The sequence below is a fragment of the Heterocephalus glaber genome, unplaced genomic scaffold (assembly GCF_053883595.1).
Source record: "Heterocephalus glaber isolate CG9 unplaced genomic scaffold, H.glaber_assembly_v1.0 deba00001472, whole genome shotgun sequence".
Classification (NCBI taxonomy): Eukaryota; Metazoa; Chordata; class Mammalia; order Rodentia; family Bathyergidae; genus Heterocephalus; species Heterocephalus glaber.
In genome coordinates, this window is record NW_028258315.1 from 43,719,964 (window position 1) to 43,746,136 (window position 26,173).

The following is a 26,173-nucleotide window of genomic DNA, read 5'->3' on the forward strand; positions in this document are numbered from 1 at the left end:
TAACAAATGGATTCAACCAAACAGCTCATGGTAATTCCACCTTAGTTCAGGTTGTAAAGAGTGTTTTCTATGACTGGACTTACTAAGAAATTGTGAAGAGAAAGCAGATATTTTCACCTCTGGGAGACTATCAAAATGATGCTTTGTTACAGAATTTATGAAGCTAGTTTAGTAACTTGCAGGCTCTAGTGGGGGGAATAGATATAGATAGAGATTAAAATTAATTTAATACCAATTTTATATGCCAAAACTTTCTAAATTTTTTAAGTGCAAGAAATGTATCACTGAAGCACCTGAGAACTACCATGAAATCCCAGCAATAATAATAAACTCAGATGTAAAAAGAAAAACAAACAGAGATGCACACGTATTTTTTAAAGGATTTTTATACTATATTAAAAAATCATAAAATAAAAAAGGGATCAATTAACATATATATCAGAAGTCCCTCCAGCAGTCCCAGTATTCACCAGCTTTGTCCATTTCTGCTCAGAACACAGATCTTTTAAGGATCATTGTCTTTGCTCAGTCCGCAGCTCATTTAAGGATCTCTGAGATGACTCTAGTTCTTAAAATCAAACTTGTTCTGCCAAATCCAAAACCCTGAATTTATCCAAATTGTAGAAACATGCTTTTACCACCCGTCCACCAAAATACCTCCCATTCAGATCAACAACAGCTAAAAGGCAAACAAAAAGACAGTTAGTTAATTCAAGTATAAGACAGCACCAAAATATTAACTTAAATAATCTTTAATATAAACAATAACAGCATAAAGATTAAGGTCATAAATTCAACCTTTTAAATTCCTTAATATTTAGCTGTACAACTTACCTTTAATTGCTGATTCAACTCTCTCAAATTCTAAAAATATTCGTACTGCTTCATCATCAGGGGCACCAGGAATCTGGAAGAGGTATGAGTAAAGTTATCATTTAAAATATCACTTGTATCACAGTAAATATTCTAATTATCATCATATATGGACAAGTAGCAGTCAATTACCAAGGAAAGAAAATAAATAAATAAATAAATATATATATATATATTTTTTTTTTGGTACCAGGGACTGAACTCAGGTCCTTGTGCTTTCGAGGCAGGCAGCAGAACCACTGAGCTAAATCCTCGGCCCAAGAATATCTGTTTAAAGAGAAGTACCATGTTGGGTGCTGGGAGCTACACAAGGCAGCCTTTTTGTGCGTGTTGGTTTTTGAGACAGGGTCTCATTTTGTAGTGCAGGCTGGCCTCAAACTCACAGTAATCCTCCTGCCCCAGCCTCCCGAGTGCTGGGATTATAGGTGTGTACCACCACACACAGTGCACAAGAAAGTCTTTGACTTCGTGGAGGCCCTATGCCAGCTGGCATGCAAACAAATAATACGGTCAACAAACAGAAATACAATAAAGCAGAAATGCAAGTAGAAATTTTAGATAAAAGCCAAGCATGGTGACACATGCACATAATCCTAGCACTAGGGAGTTCTGAGGCAGGATTATTCCAAGTTCAAAGGCAGACTGGGCTAACTAGTGAGTTCAAGGCCAACCTAAATTACATTGTGAGACCTTATCTCAAAAAACAAAACACACACACAAAAAGAAAGAAATCTTAGATAAAAATTTCGTATGATGTCTACATTTTGGCCAGCTCTGTCCATCTTTCTACACTCTCCACAATGTGGGTCTATTCCACTTACACAGGCACATCTCCTACTAATTCCCTACATGCCCAATCATTCCATCTTTGTCATCTTCTCACATCTCGTGTTCCCTCAATCTAAATACTGTTCCTCCTTTCTTCCCAATAAATCCTACTGGTTCACTTCAAAGTTCAGCCCACATCTGATAATGTTCACAAAGCCGTCTCTATTTTTGTTGATGTAATCTTTTTCTTGACTCTTCCACTTACAGCTGATACCAGCAAATACAGCAACTGAACGTTGTCTTATTATTTTACATGTGCTTGTGTTTCTTCAAATGAATACATCCCCCAAGCACACAAAACATACTTTCTGCATACTAAATGATCTCCTATACAGCATGGGACATACAGATGGCACTAAATACTTGCCAAATGACTGAAACCAAAGGCATGCCTAATTAAACAATTAAGCATAAGTTTGTCAATCAAGGTATTTAAACACGATCCTGATCTTCAATCAGGAAATGAAACATTTCTATTTCTTTGCCAAATAAAATCTGAATTCTTGTTTTTATATAAGAAATATAACCAATATTCATCATCCTCTACAGTAGGACAGTCCTAATTATAGCAATACCTTCCCCATTTGTACAAAATGTTCTGTAAACTGCCAATTACAACTTATAAACATCAAGAGAAAACTCTCTTACTTCAAATATCACACATTTGCCAACTTTGCCATATTTTTCACATTCTTCCTTGGTTTCAATTTCCAAGTCTTCATCGACTTCTCCTGCACCAACCATGTTCTAAAAACAAATAAAAAAGTAAGTACCACATATAATTTACAAATATTTAAGTTTTATAAGATATCCCTTCATAACGGCAAATGTTCTTAGTCCCAAATGACACAATGAAAAATTCTGCCCCTGAATTACCAAAGTTGTATCTTTAAACATACCCTAAGCTTTGAAAAGAGTTACATCTATGTAAGGACCAAAATGTAGAAACTAAGTGGAAGTTTAGCAATTTTCTAAACATTTTTTTTTCTAAACATTTTAATAACTGCAATCTCAAAAATTGTATTTGACAAACTTACACAGTGAAAAGTTCAGTTTTTTATGGAACCTATACAAAGGCATTATTTGCAAAAGTATTCTTTTTAGTTTTCTTTCACTTTTATGACAGTAGGGAGAATGCATGTGGAGGTAGGGTAGAATGGGATGAGACAAAAATTAAGGTAGGCAGACAGGTTTTCATTTGCTACTTACCCTCAGTAGGACCACTTTAGTAGGACATTTAAGTATTTCAGTTAATGGATTTGAATCTGACTTCTTTGATGCATCTGTGTCAAAACATATCAGACAAGTTAACATAACTGAGTTCTATTACAATGATGAACTTAATTATAATAGCAATTTATATCATTTAAATCCTAAAGTCACCCAAAAGCATCTATGCCAGCAGTCTCTGAGTAAAAATGCTGCATTATCTGCAATAAAAGCTCTGGTTTGCATTGATTTTTTTTGTGTGTATCAGGGATCGAACTTGGGTCCTTGCGCTTGCGCAGCAGGCAGCAAAACCACTGAGCTAAATTCCCAGCCTGCATTGATGTTTCATAGTATTTTCTGAAAGTTTCTAGCTTCTACCATTGCCTGCAGTGTTTTTTTGCTCATTTCATTTCCTACAAGGCTAATAAGAACACATGGATCACAACCTTTGCTGGTGAGTTCTACCCTGTAGTAGTTCAAGATCACCACTAGCCCAGAGCAGCAAGCAGTCACTAGCTGACCGACTTTAGATATTATCACAAATCTGGATAACTGATGATTTTTGGTACTAACATTCAGGCTGACTGCTGCTTACTAATCTGTGCATTAATAGGGTTGCCCACAGGAGTTTTTTCTTATTTCAGAAAATGGAACTTAGCTGACTCAAAGTTAACACAATTTCTCTGCTTAAAAATCAAATGAAAATAAAAATCAAGTAGATACCATCTACCAAAAAACTACAAAGCAATGTGAGATTTCACAGAGCAATTACAGAACATCTATAATGAATGAGCAGAAAAAAAGTAGAGGAAAAGATGACACAGATATAATCACTGGTACAATGTATTTGGCTATGTCCTATATGCTATAAAATTATTTTGCTAAGGACTGTTCATTGTCTGACAAAGTCTCATTTTTTTCCCTCTCCTGCAGGCCTTCATTTCTTTTTGTTCTAAAAAAATAAAGATGACCCTCAGGCTTCTTGGCTCCACAAAACAGAAGCAGCAGTGCACCACAATGGGGGAATTACAGTATGCTGCCAGGGGGAGGGCCTGCCTCTTTCTCTGGATTGAAGGAGCTCTGCTTCTCTGTGAACTCACCTTGAGATTCACCCTTCTCAGTGGCATCACCTACAATGATCTTGCCACCTCGTTTGCTGGTCTTCTCCACTGATAACGCAGTGCTCAGCCCCTGCTCATGCTTCCCCAGGCCCTGGCCTTCCCGGAAGCCATACTTCTGCATGATCTTATGTGCTACTGTGCCACTAGGAGGAGGAGGACAATGGAAAAGTTATCATCAACTATAATAAGTTGGATTTTATATCACAGCAATCTCTTTCTGGAGAGTGTAGTGAGGTCATGTACAATAAACAGTGAGCCTTTAGATGGAAGCTGTGGTGATGTTCAGGATGAGAAAAATATAAACAGTTAATGACCACAACCCAGGATACCCTGAGATTATCTCAGAGGGGAAATGCTGGGTTTTCTGATAAAATCTCCCCAGTACTGAGAAAATTAGACTTCTTTTGTGCTCTTGGATTTGGACTGCCACATGGCTTATGACAACAGTTATTTAAAACAGTTGCCTATCCAAAAATATGTATGAAATTTAGATAATGAAGATGATTGTTTCTTTTTTTTGAGACAAGCTCTTGCTGTTTAGTTCAGGCTGGCCTTGAACTCACTATGTGAGGCTGGCCTCAAACTCGTGGCAATCCTCCTGCCTCAGCCTCACACGTGCTGGGATTACAACTGTGTGGCACCACACTCGGCATAATGAAGATGATTGTAAAGCAACACATTTAGAAATTATTTCTATACATGTTAATGGTAGAATTAAAATTAGAACCCATGTGCTCACTTTAGCAGCACACATACTAAAAACTAGAACCACAATTCTTGATACTTAGTCCGCTCTTTCTGTGAGGGCAAAACAGCTTTCACTTTATACTTTGAGGTGCCTGATGTGTCTCCAGAGGGCTACCCTGCAACCACTGCTGCTTATCTCCAACCATAAAACACTGCTTCCACTAGAACTGCACCAACATATTTCATGTACTTAACTCTTTTTAGATTGTCTTTTGAACAAGCAATAGGAGAAAAAAAAATGACTGAAAATGGTTGAAGTATATACAGTGCCACATTGCTACTGCATCTATTTTAAACACAGAAACTCCTGTTTCAAAGGGAATTAAGCAAAAAGTCAATTGCTATTATAAGCAGGGGAAAACAAAAATAAAAACCCAACCTTCCAGCTTCAAAGGGAATTAAGCAAAAAGTCAATTGCTATTATAAGCAGGGGAAAACAAAAATAAAAACCCAACCTTCCAGCATACATTCTAGGGCATTACTGTTAAATAAAACTTTTTTTTTTCCTTTTTCTTTGGTACTGGGGATTGAACTCAGATCCTTGTGCTTGTGAGGCAGGCGGCAAAACCACTGACGTAAATCCCCAGCCCAAAACTTTTTTTTTTTGAGACAGGTTCTCTGTTGAACTCACTATGTAGCCCAGGCTGGCCTTGAACTCATGGTGATCCTCCTGCCCCAGCCTCCCAAGTGCTGGGATTACAGATATGCAACACCATGCCCAGCTGAATTTATAGTAATAATAGAAATATGCTATATCTACACTGTCAAATACAGCCATCATTAGTTACATGTGGTTACTGAGCACTTGAAATAAGGCTAGTGTGACTGAGGAACTAAAGTTTAAATTTCAAACTAATTTGATAATGACCTATGGCTAATAGCTACCACAAAACCAAACAAGTTTAGGAGATGGACAAGAGAGTAGGAAACTCAAAATGTTTTTCATGTGTTTGATTCCCAGCCATCTACTCTAAATCTGACTAGTCACCTCCCAGAGGGCTCTGAGAACTAAAAGGGATATAAACAGGTGAGGCAGCTCAGTGTGATTACCATGCTGGACTGTCTCACTAGCAGCATTTCTACTATGGCAGGATCCTGTTAACATAGAACAAAGATCTTAGTGTAACATCCTTTTATTTGATGACCTCTTCACAACATCAAAGTAAACAAAAAAATATTCTTTTAACCAAAATGCATGCAAAATCCAGCAAGGGTTAAAACAAAACACTAGAGTTCTACCTGTATGGGAACCTTAAAAATGACTTATGAACCAGCAAACAAATGTCTAATTATAGTTACAATGACCAGGGGTTTTTGTTTTGCAGTCCTGGGGCTTGAACCCAGGGCCTCACCTGTGCTAGGCAAGTACTCTATCACTGACCTGTATCCCTTACACAGATCAACTTTTTAAATCAAAAGTATAGAACTATGACCTTAAAGTAAATGACAGGTCACTGATCCTTTCTAGATAACCTCAATCAGCTCTAATACACATGTGCTACTTTAATTGCAAATGCTAACTGTAAATAATGATCAGAAACTGTTCCTATCTAGAGAAATAATGTTTAACATCTAAATCAGTCAAAATTTCTAATAGGCTGTTTTGCACAAAACCATATATTGGAACACACTTCATATGACTCCAACACTAATCCTTGAGTAGGACACTGTGAACATACCACGTGCCTCCTCATAAGCCCAAATATCCTTACTTTCAAATGAGCTGAATCTGCTGAAAGAGCTATTAATATTTCACACTATTTCTTATGTCATGTTTTCATTTACTCAAACGAGAACATTTAAATCATTACCCCATGTTAGCAAGGAAGGAGTTGCTGGGTCCAGTTGGAGATCTTGGCCTATCCTGTTCTTCATATACTGGAGGAGGAATGGCAGCTTTGGAAGACTGCGATCGAGGTCTTGAGTCCTCTTCATAAGGAAAATCTCGGGGTACTGTTGGGGAAAAATAAAGCAGGTTCACTATAATAATAAAGAAATATTTGAAACTGCATTTGTATCAATCACTTATCTTGAATGAATTTACTCTGTATTTTTAGTTTATCATAAGGAGAAAAACCAAATCAAGCACTGGAATGTGAGGGGTCAAGTGAGGCAGGACAGCTTTGCAGAGTCTTGGGATGTGAGGAAGAGGGCGACAGCTGCACAAGTACTGGCTGAGGATTTTGGCTCCCTTGGGTATGCAGCAGAAACCGACACAGACTAATATTGTACCTGGCTGCCTCTGCAGCAGGACTGATAACAGAATATGGGCAGGGAATAACTATTCGAGGTTCTTTTGACTACCATACATATTGAGACCATCATCCCACACTGATCTGTCTGTATTTTCATTCATTCTGCCACATCTACTGTTGACACCCTTGGCCTGGTCAGGAAACAGAAGATGGCCAAAGAAAGGTGCCAGAAAAAGTCCTCTCAAGATAGTCTTAAAGACATAAAGAAGCGAATGAAAGAGAAAAGGAATAAAAACTTGGCAGAGATTGGCAAATGCAGGTCCTTTATACCTGCACTGTGCCAAGTGATTACCAACACTTGTACACTGCTGAAAAATTACCAAAACCACAACAGAATGTTAGTTTTAGTTTTGGAAAATGAAAAATCCAAAGTGAGAGAGGCCCAAGATAACATCCTATAGCTAAGGAAAGAATGTTACTACCTTGCATGTCAGCTATATGCACTGAAAGAAAAACTTACTTCACGACAAACAGAAGATACTGCTCAGAACCAGGAAGTATGTCTCTCAGGAATGGACTCCAATAATGATGACAACCCCAGGGATTTATTTGCAAAGGATCTACTGCAAGTTCCTTTTCAAGAAACTGACCTTCCAGGACAAGGAGAATTATTCCATATAGAAGAGCAAATACTTTCTACTCTTCAAGACACAGTGGGATCTAATTTTGATTCAAGTGAAGCTAGTTTACTGCTAATGTCTTACCTAGAACTGTAACTCTCTGTTGCCATGTAAAGGAACATTTTAATAGTCTGTCAATTCGATACCTTGGATAATTTTGAAACTAGTTATTTGGAAGGGCAATCTTTTGAACTGGAAAGAATCAGATATGTTGACCCAGAAGTAAACATGCACACACCAAAAAATGAAGAAATGTCTGTCAATGGAACACAGACAAAATTAATTTATCACCAAGGCTGATTCAACCAGGAAAGTTTACCAAAATGAAAGAAGTCATTTTAGAATCTAAATCTGAAAAAAAAAAAAAAAGTCAGCACAGAGGTATACAAGAAAAAGAAAAAACGAAAAGAAAAGCTAACAGAAGAAAATCTAAGCCTACATCAAAGTATAAAGGGAACAAAAGTGAAAATCAAAAAACTGTCTGCTCCTCAAAATTGGATGAATCTGCCGGTTCTAGTGACGTTTACAATTTTAATTTGGAAGAAGGTATTCATCTCACTCCTTTCCGACAAAAAAACAACACTGACTCTTACAGAAGAAAACAACAGTAAGTCTGAAGTGAGCACCTTTGAATCCAGCAGTTCTGGAGACAATACTGATGATCTCTATGTGCCCCTAAGTGCAAAAACACTCAGAATCTCACAAGTACATCAGACAGTCCAGTCACCCGGCCTCGATCTAAAGGAGTGCTAAACTACACAGATCAACAAGAGATGGAGGATTCTAAGCCAATAAAAACTACTAGTGTACCACCTAAGACTCACCCATCACCTCCATCACCTCATTGTGGCCTGAAGGATATCACCAATATTCCCTTGTTTCCAAAAATAACAATCAGGAGACTTTCTCTTTCTCCGGAAAAGACTAAAGAAAACACAGCCATGTGTCTACCTAAGTGTAGGTGCACAAGCAGGGTGAATTACAAGGAGCCAACACTAGCTTCAAAACTAAGAAGAGGAGACCCTTTCACAGATTTGTGTTTCTTGAATTGTCTTATTTTCAAGTAGAAAATGAATTTGAGACATTTTTTAAAAAAGTATAAAGCAAATACAATAAATCTCTTTTTCGGTGCTGCTTAAATTTATCCTGCATCCTTTTCTGTTACTCCAATAGACAATCTGTAAGATAGTATGCAGTGGATGGAACTGCTGCCATAGAATATTCTCGCTCTCTTTTTGTTTGGTACTGGGGATCGAACTCAGGTCCTTGAGCTTGCAGGGTAGGCAGCAGAACCACTGAGTTAAATCCCCGGCCCCATAGAATATTCTCTTAACAGAACCCTAGATTGTGAACATTTCTTCAAAACTATACTTTATAATTGTTTAGTTTTCTTATAATGCCTAAACCCTTTGATTTTACTCAAAATATATCCTATACCAACATTTTGGAAATTATATAATTTTCTGCCATCTTTTATTTTTCCCTTAAGTGGGGGATATTTTTTAAAAATAGGATGAAGATTTTTTGAAATTCCTTATATAATTTTTGAGTAAAATAAATCCTTGACATTCGTAAAAAATATACCCTAAGTTTATGGATCCCTCATATTACTGTTGTATTTTATTCTTCACATGAAATGTTTACAGAATCTCAATCAGAGAATAAATGATTGCTCAAGCTTATGGACTAGTCGAGGGAATAGTTATGAACCTTGAGTACGTGTTCAAATTGTGACCTCGGAAAAACCATAAGTTACTATGTCATGGACTCTCAGAGCTCCCTACTTAGGCAAAAATCTCAAATGTTAAATATGTGAATATTAAAAGCTTTTCTCTGTTTTTGAACAACCAATGGAGGAAATGGGTTCAATTCACAGTACTTGACATCTATCTATCTTTGTATGTACCACTTTAAACATTTTAAAATCACTAACGGTGGTTCATTTTTTAAAAACAATAAAATCTGTATTAAAAAATAAAAAACAAATCAATTTTATAATCTGTATATGACTTAATTTTAAACCAAAACCAAAATACTACTTTCTACCTTTGCTCCTACTGCTCATATCCCCACAAATGTCCTTTTCACATGTTACTGAAATGCTATTTTTTAAAGTTCTTAAATGATAATTCTTGCCTGAATCCTTAAGATTCTCTGTATGTCCTAAGGAAATACAACATAACTCTCATCTGATTCCTGTAGCAACTGTATACCTGTCCTAAGACTTGAACTTACTATCTCGCTAGTTTCAGAGACCATAAAGCTCTATGAGGTCAGGGACCATATACTGGAGCAGTGGTTTTCAACTCCAACGGCATCAGCATCAACAAGAAGCTTTAAAACTATCTAGACTCCTGGGCCCACGTGCAGAGATTGGTTTTAACTGAGGTTTATTGTTTGTCAGTTGTTTTCTTTTTTTCTTTCTTTTCTTTTGGTACCAGGGATCAAACTCAGAACCTTGCACTTGCAAGGTAGGTGTGGCGCCACTGAGCTAAATCTCTAGCCCTTCAATTTCACATAATAGGTATTAAACAACGACATTTTAAAATTTATCTTTTTCTTTTTTCTTTTTTTTTGGTACCGGGGATCAAACTTGGGACCTTGTGCTTGCAAAGCAGGCGCCGGAACCACTGAGCTAAATCCCCGGAAAAGACTATGGATGCATCTTGAGACCATAATGATAAGTGAAATAAATCAGACACACAAGCTTAAATATCATATGGTTTCTCTTACATGAGAAACCAATATAAACAAAGAGCAAACCCCAGAAAGAATGGCTATCATGAAATCAACTAATAACAAATGCTGGTGGGGCTGTGGGGGCTGGGAGGGCTGTGGGGAAAGAGGAACCCTGCTCCACTGCTGATGGGAGTGTAGACTGGGGAAATCAGTACGGAGATACCTCAAAGAACTAGGACTACTGGTCCCATCTGACCCAGCTATTCCCCTGCTGGGTATCTTCCCAAAACAACTGAAAGAATCATACCACAGTGATATATGTGTACCCATGTTCATAGCGGCACAGTTTGTAATAGCTAAAACTTGGAAGCAGCCCAATTGCCCATCAACTGGAGACTGGATAAAGAAAATGTGGGTTTTTTTTAAAAAATAAAATGGAGTACTACTCAGCCATAAAGAATGAGAAACTAGAGATATTTATAGCTAAATGGATGCACATTGAGGCGATACTCTTAAGTGAAATAAATAGGACACACATGCGTAAATACCAAATAGTTTCTCTGGTGTGAGAAACTGAAAGTGTAAATAAGGACTAAAAGGTACAATAGATAATGTGAAAGAGGAAGAAAAGGGGCAAAGGGGAAGGGAAAGTGGGAGGGGTAGGGGAAAGAAAGAAGGGAATGGAATTAATATGAGAAAAAATAATGGAAACAAAGTCTTTGTAGATAGGGAGGGGTGGAGGGGTTGATGGGAGGGGAGGGGAATGGGGAAAAAATAAGAACCAAGATGGATTATGTAAAGGTGCAAATTCCCAATGATGAATGTCATTACACTGTACACCTTAAATGTACCAATAAAATTAATAATAATAATAAATAAAGAGCAAAATAAAACATAAATAGAAAAAAAATACAAGGAGTGGAGAGGGAGGGTAGGAAAAAAATGCAGCTGGGAAGAAGGGAGTAGAATGGGATGTAAAAAGAATTAAAATGTGCTATGTACATGTACCAACTCCTCAAAATGAATGTAACCATTATGCACTCTAAACATGTACTAATACAATTTAAAAAGTTAAATAAAATGGTTAAGATGGGGAAAAAAGACAACAAATAGTGAAACAGGTATTAAAGAATACTATGGATGATATTTTGATAGCTTAGGTACTGCCCAATTCAGAAAATAAGAAAATGATGTAGAAAATGATATATCAAAGCCCATCCTCAACCTCCAAATTCTAGGACAGCTCAGTGGCAAAGCAGCAGTAGATGGGCATATTTTGGCAAGATACTTAAGTGGATACACTCCTGTACTGAAACAAAAATGAGAAAAAAACTAATCAAGGAAGGCACTGCCCCCTCGTGGAAGATCATGAATACAACAGGCTCTAAGCTTTCCAGTAAAAAAGCTGTAAATGGATCAATATTTGTTTTAATTCCAAATGAAACTAATAAGAAACATAAAATCTTGGGCCGGGGATTTAGCTCAGTGGTTCTGCCGCCTGCCTTGCAAGCGCAAGGATCCGAGTTCGATCCCCGGTACCAAAAAAAAGAAACATAAAATCTTGAAAAAAAAGTACTGTTAAAAAAAAGATGGATCCCACTGTACAAAACTCTAAGCTTCAGAGCCTAGCATTAAAATGGCCTGGGAGCCATGGTTAGAAGGAAGCCATTGTCCCAAACCACTACAGCCTCAGGGGGCAGAGCCCAAAGGCAATTTTACAGGCTATTTCACTTTAAACTCAAAAAAACCTAGGAATCCAAACTTAGATCCCTCACAACTGGACTAGAAATTTGTATCAGAGCTGGTGTGATGGCATACACCTGTAATCCCAGATACGGATCCAAAGTTCAAGGTTAGCTTGGGCAACTTGGTGATACTCTGTCTCAAAATAAAATATAAAATAGACTGGGGAATATAGCTCAATGGTACACTGTCCTTGCATTCAATTCCTAAGTACTCCAATATCTTCCCCCTGCCCCCAACGAATCAGAACAAAAGGGGAGAAAACAGATCTACTTACACTCTTTGTCTTTTTCTACAAGAGAAGTAGGTGGTGCAATAGCAGCTCCTCCCATACCTGCAAAAAACATAAAACAGTGATTAAAGGAGGAAAACATTTTCAGGAACCAGAGTCCACAACACATGCCATTTGTTCTATCACCACTTACTCCACACCCCCAGAAAAGAGAGAAAAATGGAAAAGTCCTACTAACAACTGAACAATTAAATATAATTAGAATTTAAAATGAAGAAAACTGGTAACACCCAGACAGACAAATTTTTTTTCTTTCATAGAAGGCACTCAAGTGCCCTTAGAATGCAGTTACCAAATGAATTTTAAGGCAACAGGAAAAGTATTAACTACTTAAAAGAGTAACTATTTACTCAGAATGTGTTACCCATCAGGCACCTGAACATTAATGACCTCACCATAAACATTTGGAGTAGGCATTACTCTTCTCACTTTACGTATGAGAAAGTGATCACAGTGAACTGGGCAGAAGTACAGTAAGTTCAGTTCCCTGTGATGCCAAAGCTATTTCCCACCACACAGCATGCTCCTTTGTCAGAGTACAAACCACTAAAGTAAAAGTTTATTTGGAAGTATGAGTCCAGGCTGGAAGAATCTATTAGATTTTGTCACTATTCCTGCTCGTGTTTCCTGAAAGAAGAATGTGAACAAAAACCAAAAGCTAAGAGAGAGCTTTTCTATTTGTTATCTGGCAGCTACAAGAATAACATGAATGGAGATTATAACAATTTTTTCATTAGGTATAGGCCCTAAGATACATGTTATGCTTTAATCACCAATGAAAAAAAAATGTAAATTAAAGCCAACATAGATGAATCATAATAGGACTGGATGACACACCGAGAAAGATGAACCTGAACAAAACCTTCTTACACTTCTTTAGAAATACTTCTTACAATCATCTTTAAAAATCTTGTCACTAAGACATAGAGGGTTTGATTTGAAGAGCAAATCAAGTCCAGTAAGTTCAATATATAAAAATTCAGAGTGATTACTGGAAATGTGCTACTAACCAGGTTAAAATATGAACATCAATCTGTCAGCAGCAGTTCAGTAGTCCCCCTTAGGCACAGGGGATATGTTCCAAGACATACACGACACCTATAACATGCTCTGGGAAAGGCTGAGCAGACTCCTTCTCCAGCACTGAGCAGAAATGCAGCTAGACTTAAGAGTAAGAGGCAAGTATGGGTGTGCTGCAGGTAATAGAACATGTGGAGACATATTCTATGCTATTTTCAAAGTATCCAATAAAGAAATGTGTTTGTAGAGCTCAAAGGAGAATATATGCGAAAACATAACATAAACTGAAGCTGCAATGCAAATGTGGACAGCTGAAAGTCCCAAGAAAAAATTTACCCCAATCAATGTCAAATGAACTATTCATTAAACTGAATACAAAGAGCAAGCAGTGGGATTGTGCCATGCTTAAAACATAGTATTTATGTTCAGGCCTTACTTCTTTTTCTCCTCTCCCGCTCATAATCTTCATCTTCATCAGAATCTGGATCTGGTCGCCTTGAAAACCCACTAGCTTCATGTCTGTCTTTACGCCTCCTGTAATAACAAAGGAAATGAATGTTCATCAGAGATGAATTAATTTAGAGATAAGAAACTGAGATATCGTCTTGATTTCCTCTTGGCTAGAAAATATACAAATCTTCTTTCACAATACATTGTTCATTTGTGTGTGTGTGGTGGGGGTAGACACAACTGCTTGAAGACTAAAATAGAAAAAGTATAAAAGTGAGAAAAATTCAAAAGATAAACAATAAATTTAATGGGTATGGAGTATAACTCACAAGAGAATAGTTTTCTTGATATTTAACTTCAATTCTCCAGGATACGTACTTATGAAATGATTCAACAAATGGGAAACAGTATATTTAATGCATATTACTAACTCTTTAATGTTAAATATTTTAGCCGGGGATTTAGCTCAGTGGTCCTGGCACCTGCCTCGAAAGCCCAAGTTCCCAAGTTCAATCCCCGGTACCAAAAAAAAAAATTAAATATTTTAAAAGGAAATATAAATAAATCCTATTACTCATACTTTTCAACACTTCATATTAGCCAAAAGGCCGAGAAGCAATGTAGCCATACCTTTCAAACATACAGAAAAATATATTAAGAAAATTCCATCTAGGTCAAAAACAGTAAAGAGTAACATTTAAGTATTTTAAGTAGCTGTGATGTTAGCAGTCGGAACACAGGAAAAAACCCATTAACATCAGGTTTCTAAGGTTCTTTTTTTAAAGAACTCACCCTAAATTTATACGTTAAGTTTTCAGAGTCTATAAAGTAATTTGCTCAAGTTGCAGTCACAGTGAGATGCCACAACTATAAGTTCTTAAAAACAACTCAATTCTTTCTGTTGACTACTCAGATCAACCATGAGGAACTTCAGCCCTACAGACAGCAGCACTAAATAAAGTGCACTGATAAATACAGTATTCTAATGAACACTTCAACCTCAAAATGTCCCCAAACACAGAGGAAGCCTTACTTTTCCCTTTCTTCTATTTCCTTCTGTCTCTCCAGCTCCCGTTGTCTCTGTCGTTCCTCTCTTTGGCGTTTTACTACTTTCTCATAGTCATTAGGAAACATAGGATCGTATTCGTCAGCTAAAGGAATCAGAACTTCTCCTGCAGAAAACCCACTGGGAACAGGGTCCTGAGAATGGGAAAAACATCAAAGTTATATCTTCATATCTCAAATTTACTCACAGAATTATGGTCAAACAATGAAATAAAGGAGGCTTTGAAGATTAACTACTCCCTTCACCCCTATAGAGGAGGAAACACATGCCCAAGGAGGCCACACCTAGCCAAGTGGCAGAACCCTGACAGGGAATTTCACCTCTTGATTTAGGACTATTTTCATAACATCCCATGGCATTTATCTGGAACTCCTACATAAAACACCACTAAAACATAACATACTACCACTTTGAAGCAAAAAAGTTACAGAAAGCACTAAATATCATGAACAACAAAATCTTTCCTATAGTCATTATTTAGGAGTATCTATACAGATAAAACCACATCTTGCAATTTTAGGACACATTCTCTTTGGTCTCTTTAAATCTGGAACACACATTCCTTCCCAGTAGGCTGCAATTCAGGCATGAAACTTCACACAGGGGAGCTAATTTCTCTCCCAGTATCACAGTTTTTTTTCTTCTTTTTTTGTGGTACTGGGGATTGAACTCAGCACCTTGCACTTGCAAGGCAGGTACGGCGCCACTGACCTAAATCCCCGGCCCTCCAGTACCACAATTTTTTAAGGTCTACTAAGATCAGGGTTAGTAACATTTTGGATTTTCTCTAGCAACTTGGAATATTCTTCGAGAGGAAAAAAAAAACCTAAAAATTAAGGTAGCCTTGACAAAGAAATTAGAAAAACAAAAGGGAGGCAAAGCACAACTGACTAGAAATGGATTAGCAGCACGAATAATAAGTGATTCTGTGAGCCCTGACCTAATTTTCCAAAGCCTCTATGTTTTCTTTTGTTAGCTTCCTTAGCATAACTCTTTCAATGATCTATAAAAATGAGATGATTTACTAGTTTATACAGATTATCTTGAAAAGGCACAAGTTAGGATCAGTGACCTAGAGTGCTCAGTCCATACCTCTTGCAGGAAGTACACCTCCTAGTAATATCAAAGGCAAGAAAATTATTTGTAAAATATTTTTTGTATCAGATCACAAAACTCATCTGAGCACAACAGCTTATGTTCAATATCAATAAGTCTATTTGGTTTGACATTTTGCATTATAAAACAAATGCTTAATATCCTTATGATTAAAAATCAGGAATCTGGGCTGGGGATTTAGCTCAGTGATTCCACCGCCTGCCTCGCAAGCACAAGGACCCCAGTTCAATTCCCGGTACCAAAAACAAAACAAAACAAAACCAAAATCAGGAATCCCTACAATCTAATGAATAAAAGCAATTATAAAAATACAATAACTATAATCACCTCCCAAGCTCTTTCAGTGGAAAGCTTATTTAATGTAGAGCTCCCAAAGGGTAATTGCAAAATTATACTCAAAAAACATTTTCAAACACAATAGTGTATGAATGAGCTTTCTTTTTCAGTTAAGACTAGATACAAAAAACTCTTACAAAAAAGAATTTTTAAATTTGAAAGGAAACAACTTTTAAGGTATGCATAGTGTTAAGCTTAACAATGAATCATCTTCTTCTAAATGTTGTAAATAATAAGGTGGTTTGTTTAATAAAAAAAATTAAAAGTTAATACCCCAATACTGGAGAGGGAAGAGTGAGGTAAAATTAAAACACATATATACACCAGATGATGATATCTATTGCTGGAAATCAGTTGTCATTAAAATAAATTGGCCATAAAAAGGACTGATTTTTTTTTCTTTCTTTTTTTTGGTCTTATTTGAGACAGCGTCTCACTCTGCAGTGCAAGCAGGCCTCGAACTCACAGCGATTCTCCTGCCTGTGTCCTAAGTGCTGGGAATATAGGCTTGGGCTGCCATCACGCCCAGCTCAAACATGACTGATTTCTTTTTCTTTTCTTCCTTTTTTTTTTCTTTCTGGTACTGGGGATCAAACTCAGGATCTTGTGCTTGTGAGGCAGGCAGCAGCACCACTGAGCTAAATCCCCAGCCCTTGACTGATTTCTTAATGCCACCTCAGGAAATCTATCCTAAGAAAGTAACTCTTAAATGTACACAGTAGAGATGATCATTACAGTGTTATTTATAATGATAATGAAAAAGCACACAAAGATCCTAGATGTTCCAAAGATAGGGAATACTTACGCAAATTATGATATGTTCACCTATTACCATTAAATTGCATATTGATTAAACGGGGAAAACTATTATAGGTGTTACCATCAACATACAATTACAAAAGATGATCTGCTTTTTGATTAGATGTATTGAGAAAAAGGTAGCAAACTTACAGGAAAAAAATGTTAAGTGACTAAGAATCAGCCAAAGACTCCTCCACTGTGAGATGGCTTCCTTCTTGAGGGTCTCCTGATCCTCAAGAGCAGGATCAGCTCGAGGTCAGAAAAGCTCAAGAGCTAAGATGCAGCTTGCCCCAGAAAGCAACGAAGAAGCAAGCAAAATCAAAGCCTGGATGATGACAGAGCTGAGAAATAAAGGGAGGGAACCTACAGCTGATTTCCTCACTCTGATGGGAACAGGGTGAGCAGCTGCCACAGGGACCACAGAAAGAGTACCACATTAAGAAACTCAACAATAACAGCATTATCTACCTCTAATTCCTTAGTCATTTGTTCATCAAGCAATTTTGTACAACAAATGGTGATTTTTTACTACATAGTATTTAAATGCCATGTGTAGAAGGATAAAGAGTGGGTATAATTTTAAATATAGTTTATATTCAATTCATTTGTACCTCATATCATCTAATTTTAAGTTTGATTTTGAGTTACCCTTTTACAGATCGCAGAGCTTCCGCACCTTCATTAACCCAACTCATAGAGACTTGACCATGTCTGTTTCTTTGTTTTTAAACTTCTGTAGTCACTGGGATGATAAAGGCTTTTAGAGTGGCAGAAAAATGTAAACCCTTTATCTTAATCCACAACAAAACAATAAGCATTAAAATTGTCTATGACAGAAATTAAATACAGTACATGCATACAACAGTGATTCTATTAAAATTATACAATCCTATATTTTTTGACATAGATGGAGTTACAATATATTAAGTGAGAAAAGGAAGTTAGTGAACAGAAAGTAGAGGTGTCATACAACAGAAAGCTATTCCAAAATATAGTTTTAATATTTGGAGGGTAGGACTGAAAAGTTTTACACATCACTGTTTTCTGACTTTTCTATAAAAATGTACTATACAAAATGATCTATTTCAAAGGGCCTACTATGGGAAGGACCTGTTAAGAAGGACATACAAGTAAAATAAACTGTATAAGAAGCAGGAAAACGTTACCAAGGTCAAAGGCAGGTATAGGGCTTACCTTAAGGCCTGCTGCAACATGTGGTGGTGTGTCCACAATCTGCCGGTCATCTGCAGAGCCACCTCGCTTTAAGTCAATAACTGGAGCAAGGACAGTACTTTGTTTTGTCCTTTGGCTCTAAATCACCAAAAAAAAAAAATTGTGCTCAAGTACTGAAATTCATACTATAGACAACAAAGATTTTTTTGTTGTTGTTGGTACCGGGGATTGAATTCAGGACCTTGCACTTTCCAGGCAGGTGGTAGAACCACTGAGCTAAATCCCTGGCCCTAACAAAGATTTTTTCCCTAGTCTCTGTAATAAACCTTTGAAATATGAGAAAGCTATAACCTTAACAGACTACATCCTAAAAAAAAAAAAAAAAAAAAAAAAAAAAAAGACTACATCCTTTTAACCCAACCATTGCTATAATCATACACTATTTCCTTTAGTCCTTTTGAAAACTACCCATTTGTCTGACAGCTTTTATTTAAATTTATGTGTGAGACAGTATTTGGAAAAAGCTTTACACTGGATTTCTCCTTAGACTATGGGAGGGCAAATCTGTAGTATGTTACACTTTAACTTATGTGCAAAGAAAGTTACATGAAAGCTAGAAATATTTTAAATATTTGAAACAAAAATAAAAGAAAAAAGATTTGTTTTGCCGACCTTCTTTTAATCTGGGATGAAAGATTGCTTTAAAAAGATAAAATCCTGCCGGTCTTTTTAAAAAGAAACACTAGCTGGGTGTGGTGGCACACACCTGTTACCCCAGTACTTGGGAGGCTGAGGCAGGAGAATTTCAAAAGTTCGAGGCCAGCCTGGACTACACAGTGAGTTCAAGGCAAGCCTGAACTATATAGTGAGACCCTGTCTCGAAAAACAAACAAACAAAAAACTAGCATAAAAATCTTCAATCTGGCAATAAGAAATTTGAAACACACAGACAACCCTAATCAGCAGAACCGCCCCCACACACAAATTTTAAGACAGCGATGCTTTAAATGTGGGTATCCTAAGCCAATAAAGACATTCTATAATACTGAACAATTAAATATAAGCACTTCAAGGTATCTATTAATGTAATAATGGGGAAAAAAACCCCAGAACTTAAAAATAACTTTATCATAGAAAATTTCAAACAAAACATTAAAGAGAACAGATTAATAAATTCTTAAGTCTCTACCACCTAATTTCAACAATTACCAACTGAACGGCAATTCTGTTTCCTGCACAGCCCTAACTCCTCCAGCCAAGACTGGATTATTTTGAAATAAATCCCAGTAAATCACTTTATCAGTAAATATGGCAATGAGTATCTTCCAAGCAGTGTTCTCAACCTTTCCTCATTATTGTCTCCCCTACCAAGGAGGCTTTTAATACAAACCCCCCAAATGAAATGAATACACTAAAAACAATACAGTAAAGATAACACTGTATATCTGTTTATGTACATTTATGACTGCTTTAGCCATACAAAAATCAAGATCTTTTCAACCCCCAAGGACCAATAATTTAAGTAGCAGTAACACTTCATTAAGACTAGCCTCCAGTAAGGATGCATGCTCTTTCTAAAACACAAGGACCCTAAAACAATAAGCAAAGTATAATACTATTCTTATTCCTAAAAATACTGCACAATGACATTTTCAGGAACACATATCCAGTCAACAACTATTTTGTTGTGGATGTTAGGCAAAAGCTTTACCACTGACCTATGCTCCTAGTTGAACAACTATATTTTTAATGTTTACACGAATGATTCCAAGGATGTTCTCAATGCCCAACATGTATACAACAGGAACAAAAGCAATTCCTACTTAGACTATACATGCCTTACACACTGACAACCAATCTCAGTCAATCTACGACATTTTGAAGGTTTTTTTTTTTTCAAACTTCCCAGTGTCATTGCTGGAAGTGGGGAGTACTACTTTTCTTCATTCCATGAAAGATTTCTATTCCCAAGAATTTGGAAAAGCAGTGATCTTAAACTTTTTATCCTTTCCCCCATATGAATGTCTCATATTATTCATCTGATAAAAAGGCAGAAGGGCAAGTTAAAATCAATCTATCTGTAAGCCTAACAGAGAACTTGCCCTGCAGACTTCTGTGCTCACTCTCTGGACTTGTCTTTACCTTTGCTTGAGTGAGAGCTGCCTTCTTCACCTGAAGCTGAGATTGCAGAAGCTTAAAGTTTTTGGACCAGCCTTCTGTTTTTGAGTCACTGGTTTCCACTCCCAGGTCATCATATAGGGACATCTTTTTGGTTTAATGCTGAAAAGCAAATGAGATAGGGATTAAAGAATGTACTACACAGTAAGACCTTTGAGGGTTTTTCGTGTTAAAATAACCTACTATTACAGAATTTTACAGACGAAAGTTCCAAGAGACACTTTAGCAAGAGAGGCCAAGATTCCTCATCATCAATGTAGGGCTCTTTGTAATACATGAAGCTATATATTCATTTTTGCATCTCCAGTTTTTGGCATAGAGCAGGCATATAAATAAGCATTTATTAAAATATTAATAATGAAATAAAGTCTATTAGTCGACAGTAAAACTAAGGAATGGTCACCAGTTTCACTAGAAAGTTAAAAACAGGCAAAAGGTTCTGCAGATCAATGGTGGTGATGGTTGCATGTGTGTGTATACTTAACACCACAGAGCTGTACACTTAAAAACAGCTAAAATATTAAATTTTATACCATGTACATTTTATCACCCAAAAAAAGTTTTTAAAAAAGGCAATTGGAGGTGTGGAGAAGGAGGTTTGAGGTAACACTAGTTAACACTAGTGCATCTCCCTAACCAGAAGAGTCAGTTCTGACAGAAATATATCCATAAATTTTAGGGTTAAAAATCAAGTAGTACAGAAGATTTCTGCCTCCAAGAGTTCTTCAATCTGAGAACTCAGTATTTACCAAAAATACCACTGGCTGAATTAATGATGTTTTATGAGACCATACTTCTCCCAATTTCATTCCTAAATTGAAGGTAGTTTGTCGACAATTTCATTTGATTTGCCTTGCTCTGCAAGCTTTAGGATATCAATACGCAGCAAAATCTTACTCATTTAAAGCTCTGTGCTTCTCCCTCAATCCTTCAAATGCTCTAAATTTATCAGAAACTGATGTCATCTCATAAGCATTTGCCTAGTTTTCTGTAATATTGAGCTCATAAAATCAAATCTCTGCATCACAGTAAATACAGAAGTGCATTATTTTTCTCATTTTTCTCTAAACTTTAAGCTTACAAAACTGGATTAATCACAGTAAGGACATACTTGCTACCTGCCCACACACATATGGGCTGCTTTTCTTTAAATATTAAAACACTACAAGTGTCTGTGAATTCACCATTCAAAGCAGAAGACAGGATATGGACAAGAAATCACATTTGATCATGTGGTTCCCCAACCAATTCATATAATGGTGATCAAAATATATGGTGAATGTTAAAAAAAAAGACACACTGCCATTAATCCACTTTAGAATACTTCCCCTCATTTCAAACACACTCATCCTTTCATTCTTGCCACTTTCTAAAGCAGTTCTGCAAGTCTTCCTTCCTAAGTTTTTATGAAGTATGATTAGAAAGACTCCTGCTGAGTGTTTTCCATCAGAAAGGCAGGTTCATAAAAACATCAGTGTGTTCTCATCCACCTTATTCAATGGATCCAACACTGTGTGACTTCTCAAATTCAAAATAACCACAAAGTCAATGTTTTAAATTGATTCAGGACATCGAGGCAGCCACAAAAGCACAACTATGGACACAAAAGAGGACTTCCAGAACTGCTTCCAAAAGTGGCAAGAAGGATGAGTGGGTTTAAAGTGAGAGGGAATAATTTGAGGATTAATGGCAATGCATCTTCTGTTGTAATTTTTAAAAACTTAAAACATACACCTATTTTTTAATCACAACATATATGACTTTTCCAGAATACTGTGCCTATTATTTCCTTGCTTTCTTCTTTTTATATAATTCTATTTATACAAGTTTAATGTATTTACTTCTTTAAAAGTGTTTTTATTTAGCTGTTTTAAACATTTTTGAAGCCAGGGCCGGGGATTTAGCTCAGTGGTGCCACCTACAAGCCCAGGATCCCAAGTTTGATCCCAGGTACCAAAAACAAACAAACAAACAAACCCCCAAAATTTATGAAGCCAGTTTATTAATTCTCCCCACTGCAACCACTGAAATGTAAGAAGTGCATTAACAAGACTCTGACAAGACCCAGACCAACTAAAGTACATTGCATTATTACAAACAACACAATACATTTATTTCATGAAGTCGGTTGCCAGGTTAAAAAAAAAAAATCAGCACTTTTTAACATCTGGATCAAGAAGAATTTGCTATCCTGGCTTTTCCTCACAACAGCCTACTTTGCTTTCTCCAAGGTGTTCTTTATCTTGCTTTTTCTTTTACTTGGCCCAAACTCGCTCTGCAGAGCCAGTTTCTCCTCCACTCTTCACTTTTACTTTATCAAATAAACTTGGCCACTGCTTAAAAAAAAAGCAAATATCCATAAGAAGACAGGATTAAATGTAAAGAGTTTTTGTAACTTCATTAGTTCTTTTTTTTAATGGCAGCACCACTCTTTAATCAATCCATCTGTCATAAGGGCTTTATTTTAAAAGCAATACAGTAAACACGATTCTATCAGAATTAAACAGTGACCTTTCAAGATGTCCAACTAGGACAGGAAGGCATTTTTTTAAACATGTGCACCTGGCTGGAAAAATGACATGAAAAAACCCCCAAAAGGTACCACCTACTTTTTTTTAAAGTATATCTTAGAAGCCTTTAGTGATTACTACCCCTACATAAAACTATCTATCCCTGCTTAGTTTCCCTTGAACATACTTGGATATTAACAACACAGCTACTTCCACATGTTGTGCTGCCTAGTGGTTTACACATCTGTCTCTTACTATACCGCAAGACCTTGAAAGGCAGAGGATTCCTTTTCTGTCTTCTTTTTTATATCTCTAGCTTATTACCATGCTTGGGACATTGTAAGCACCCTGTAAAATGTTTTAAATGTATCAGCTAATGGATGAAAAATGTCAATGCTTCTACTTAACACATTTTAACACATTACTATGAAACAGAGAGAACTGTACAGTTTTAAATGTAACTTTAAATTGGATTTAATCACCTTCCTATTTTCGCTGGGCACGAGAATATTTCAGACCTTCTTCCAGCAAGAAACAGGCCAGTAAACTCTCAAAGCTTCCATACTAGTAGTTAAGCAAGGCTGTTATGTTATACATCCAAGTTATCAATAACTCTAGTGGACTCTGCAATACATTCCTGCAGATCTGCTTTTTAAGGACATAAATTATTGAAAGCAGAACTTGAAATTAAATGTAGTAAAACTTAGATTGTATATCATAATTAATAAGAGAAAAATTGCCACCACTATAAACTCCAAAATTAATCAAAGCCTGAGTTCTTTTTTTGCTATGGCCCGAGTTCTCAACATCTAAAGATGCAGGCTGGGTAAGAAGAAATCTGTTTTTTTAAAAAAAAATCACTAAATAGATATCCAAGAATAAAATGAAAGCTGCCTCACAGAATCCTGAAGAATATGACAAGTATACACAAAAAGGAACAGGAAGAGCAATAGGAAGTGTAGTTCACTTTGATATGCACAAAATATAAAATTATAAAAGGCACCTGCCTCATATGTTAGGATTTACAATGACTATTTAAAGAATTTTTAAAATTCTTATAGCTCCAACTCTGCAATCTTTGTCACAGTTTGACATTTCCAACTACTCTCTTTCTTTGCTATTACCAAAATATCACAGGCAGGAATACTGCAAAACCCACTAGAGACACTGGTAACTTAGGTGTATAGCAGAATAGCTCTATTTATTTTTATGAAAGGTTTGAGGGATTGCTAGACTAGGGTCATCTGTGACCTGATGAAAGGTCTGAAAAATTCATGTGTAGGAAACAATAGATAATTAATATACAATTCTTTCAAAACTTCTTAAAGATGATCTTTGGATTCAAAGAACTCCACAATTCCAACTGCTCTTCCTCATTAATGTTTCTTTTACATCTTGTTATATTTCTATCTCACAATCTACTCGCTCTGTACGACATGTAGCATACTTTCTAGCAAACTCTAAAAATAAACACCATCAGTTTAGGCTACTAATTACCTCATATCCCCTAAAACTTATTATATTCAAAACGTCTGCAGCCATCTTACCCACTAAAAATGTGGGAAATGAGTGGCATCCTTTAAAAGCTCCACCTGTTGTAGAAGATAGTCCTCATCTACCCATCTATTTGAGTATATGCAGAATTTTGCCCTTATCTCGGAAATTCTATTCTCCATCCATGTTTAGTTCCAACAATGAGCACACACCTTCAACCGGATTCCAGTTCAGACTTTTTGGTAGAGTACCTCCATGAACTGACCTGCCCACAACCTCCCTGCCTTACCTGCAGTTCCCACAAACCACCGCGGTTCTTTACTTCTGCTACTTCCCACTTAATTCTGCAGAGAACATTTCCCCTCATCTTGCACACTTCTAATAAAATACCTCCAAGATTCAGAAAATGCATCACCGCCTCTTTGAGGCCTTTCAGACCCCACTTTGGTCCCTCACACCATCGGAGGCCAGAGTTTTCAAACCTGCTTTCTTGGAGAACAAACTCTAGAGGAAAAACAGAACCTCACACAACTTGCAATCTTGGTTGGTAACAGATTGCCCGGCCAAAACAAGACCAAAAACTGTTTGAGAATTACACGTGAGCGCTAAAAATACTGCTTTAAATGGCAAGGGCTGAGGCAAACAGGATCACGACTTTACCTGTCCAGGTCAGCTCCTGCTTTTGAGAGATGCCAACCTCTACAACCCTTAGTTCTGCGGCCCCAGAAGAAAACAGCTCTATTCCCCTCCATTCCCTGAATCTTGAAGAGCTGTGTGAGGCCAAGGGGGAACACACTCCGGGTTACTGGGGTCTACAGAACAAGTAACTGCGTCAGGACTGACCGGCGAAAACGAGAAAGGCACATCCGTCAGTCACGAAGAGACTGAGCAGACACACAAGTGGAGAAAGAGGAGAGGTCAGCGCCTGGGGAAGTGGGAGTTAGTGGAGAACGCGACGAAGCAGGAGCTGCAGAACCCACAGCTGAGGTCGGGACAGGGCACGCAGGGAGTGGGGCCCGTCGGAGAGGTAGAGATCGCAGGCGGCTCGGAGTGCCCAGCCAGCATACCCCCCACCCCAGCGGCGCGGCCTAAAGCCGCGGCCTCGCGTCCGGCGCAGCCAGTGTAGGCGCACTCCGCCCCCTCCCCCCCGGTCCCGCTCCCAGTCAGGCCACCTATCAGGACCGCCGGCGTACGACTTACCCGGCCCACCGGGCCGACTCTGCCCACGAGCCACAGCGGCGGTAGCGCTGAGCCCGGCCGCACTCCGCTGAAAGCCCCAAACCACGGGAGTCAGCGGTGTCGCCCACACTCCGCGGAGTCCTCAGGGCGCTCCACGGAGCGAGGTGCCGGAGCGCGGGCCACTGGGAGAGCGCGCCTGCGCCTGCGCCTGCGCTTACTACCCGGATGCCTTGCCGCCCTGCTTCGCTGTATTACTATTGCCGCTTTGCCTCCTGCCGGCGGGAGGACTGCACTGCATGCTCCCTTCCACCAACGTTCTCTTCTTCGATCAAAAGGTGTCGCGGTGGCGCCAGTTTCGAAATTTTGTAAGGTTTGCGTGGCAGTGACCCCAGGTGGTGAGGAGAAGAAACTGTCCAAGCCCGCACTTCCGGGCAGAGGGGCGGAGAATCCCTCATAGACCCTGATTCTCATTCGTTCAAAACC

General features: G+C 37.7%; 1 protein-coding gene and 1 pseudogene across 1 annotated transcript; one reads left to right on the forward strand and one right to left on the reverse strand.

Moving 5' to 3' along the window:
• Positions 1 to 368: 368 nt before the first annotated feature.
• Rbm17 (RNA binding motif protein 17) lies at positions 369 to 25,897 on the reverse strand. Its single transcript, XM_004854526.4, has 12 exons — positions 25,712 to 25,897; positions 20,472 to 20,609; positions 18,351 to 18,467; positions 14,871 to 15,037; positions 13,824 to 13,921; positions 12,353 to 12,409; positions 6,590 to 6,731; positions 4,011 to 4,174; positions 2,911 to 2,984; positions 2,350 to 2,448; positions 835 to 907; positions 369 to 679 (listed from the first exon to the last, which is right to left on the reverse strand). The coding sequence occupies exons 2-12, from the start codon at positions 20,592 to 20,594 to the stop codon at positions 576 to 578; spliced, it is 1,218 nt and encodes a 405-aa protein (XP_004854583.1). The 5' UTR covers positions 20,595 to 20,609; positions 25,712 to 25,897; the 3' UTR covers positions 369 to 575.
• LOC106010215 (shugoshin 1 pseudogene) lies at positions 6,725 to 9,103 on the forward strand (annotated as a pseudogene).
• Positions 25,898 to 26,173: the final 276 nt, after the last annotated feature.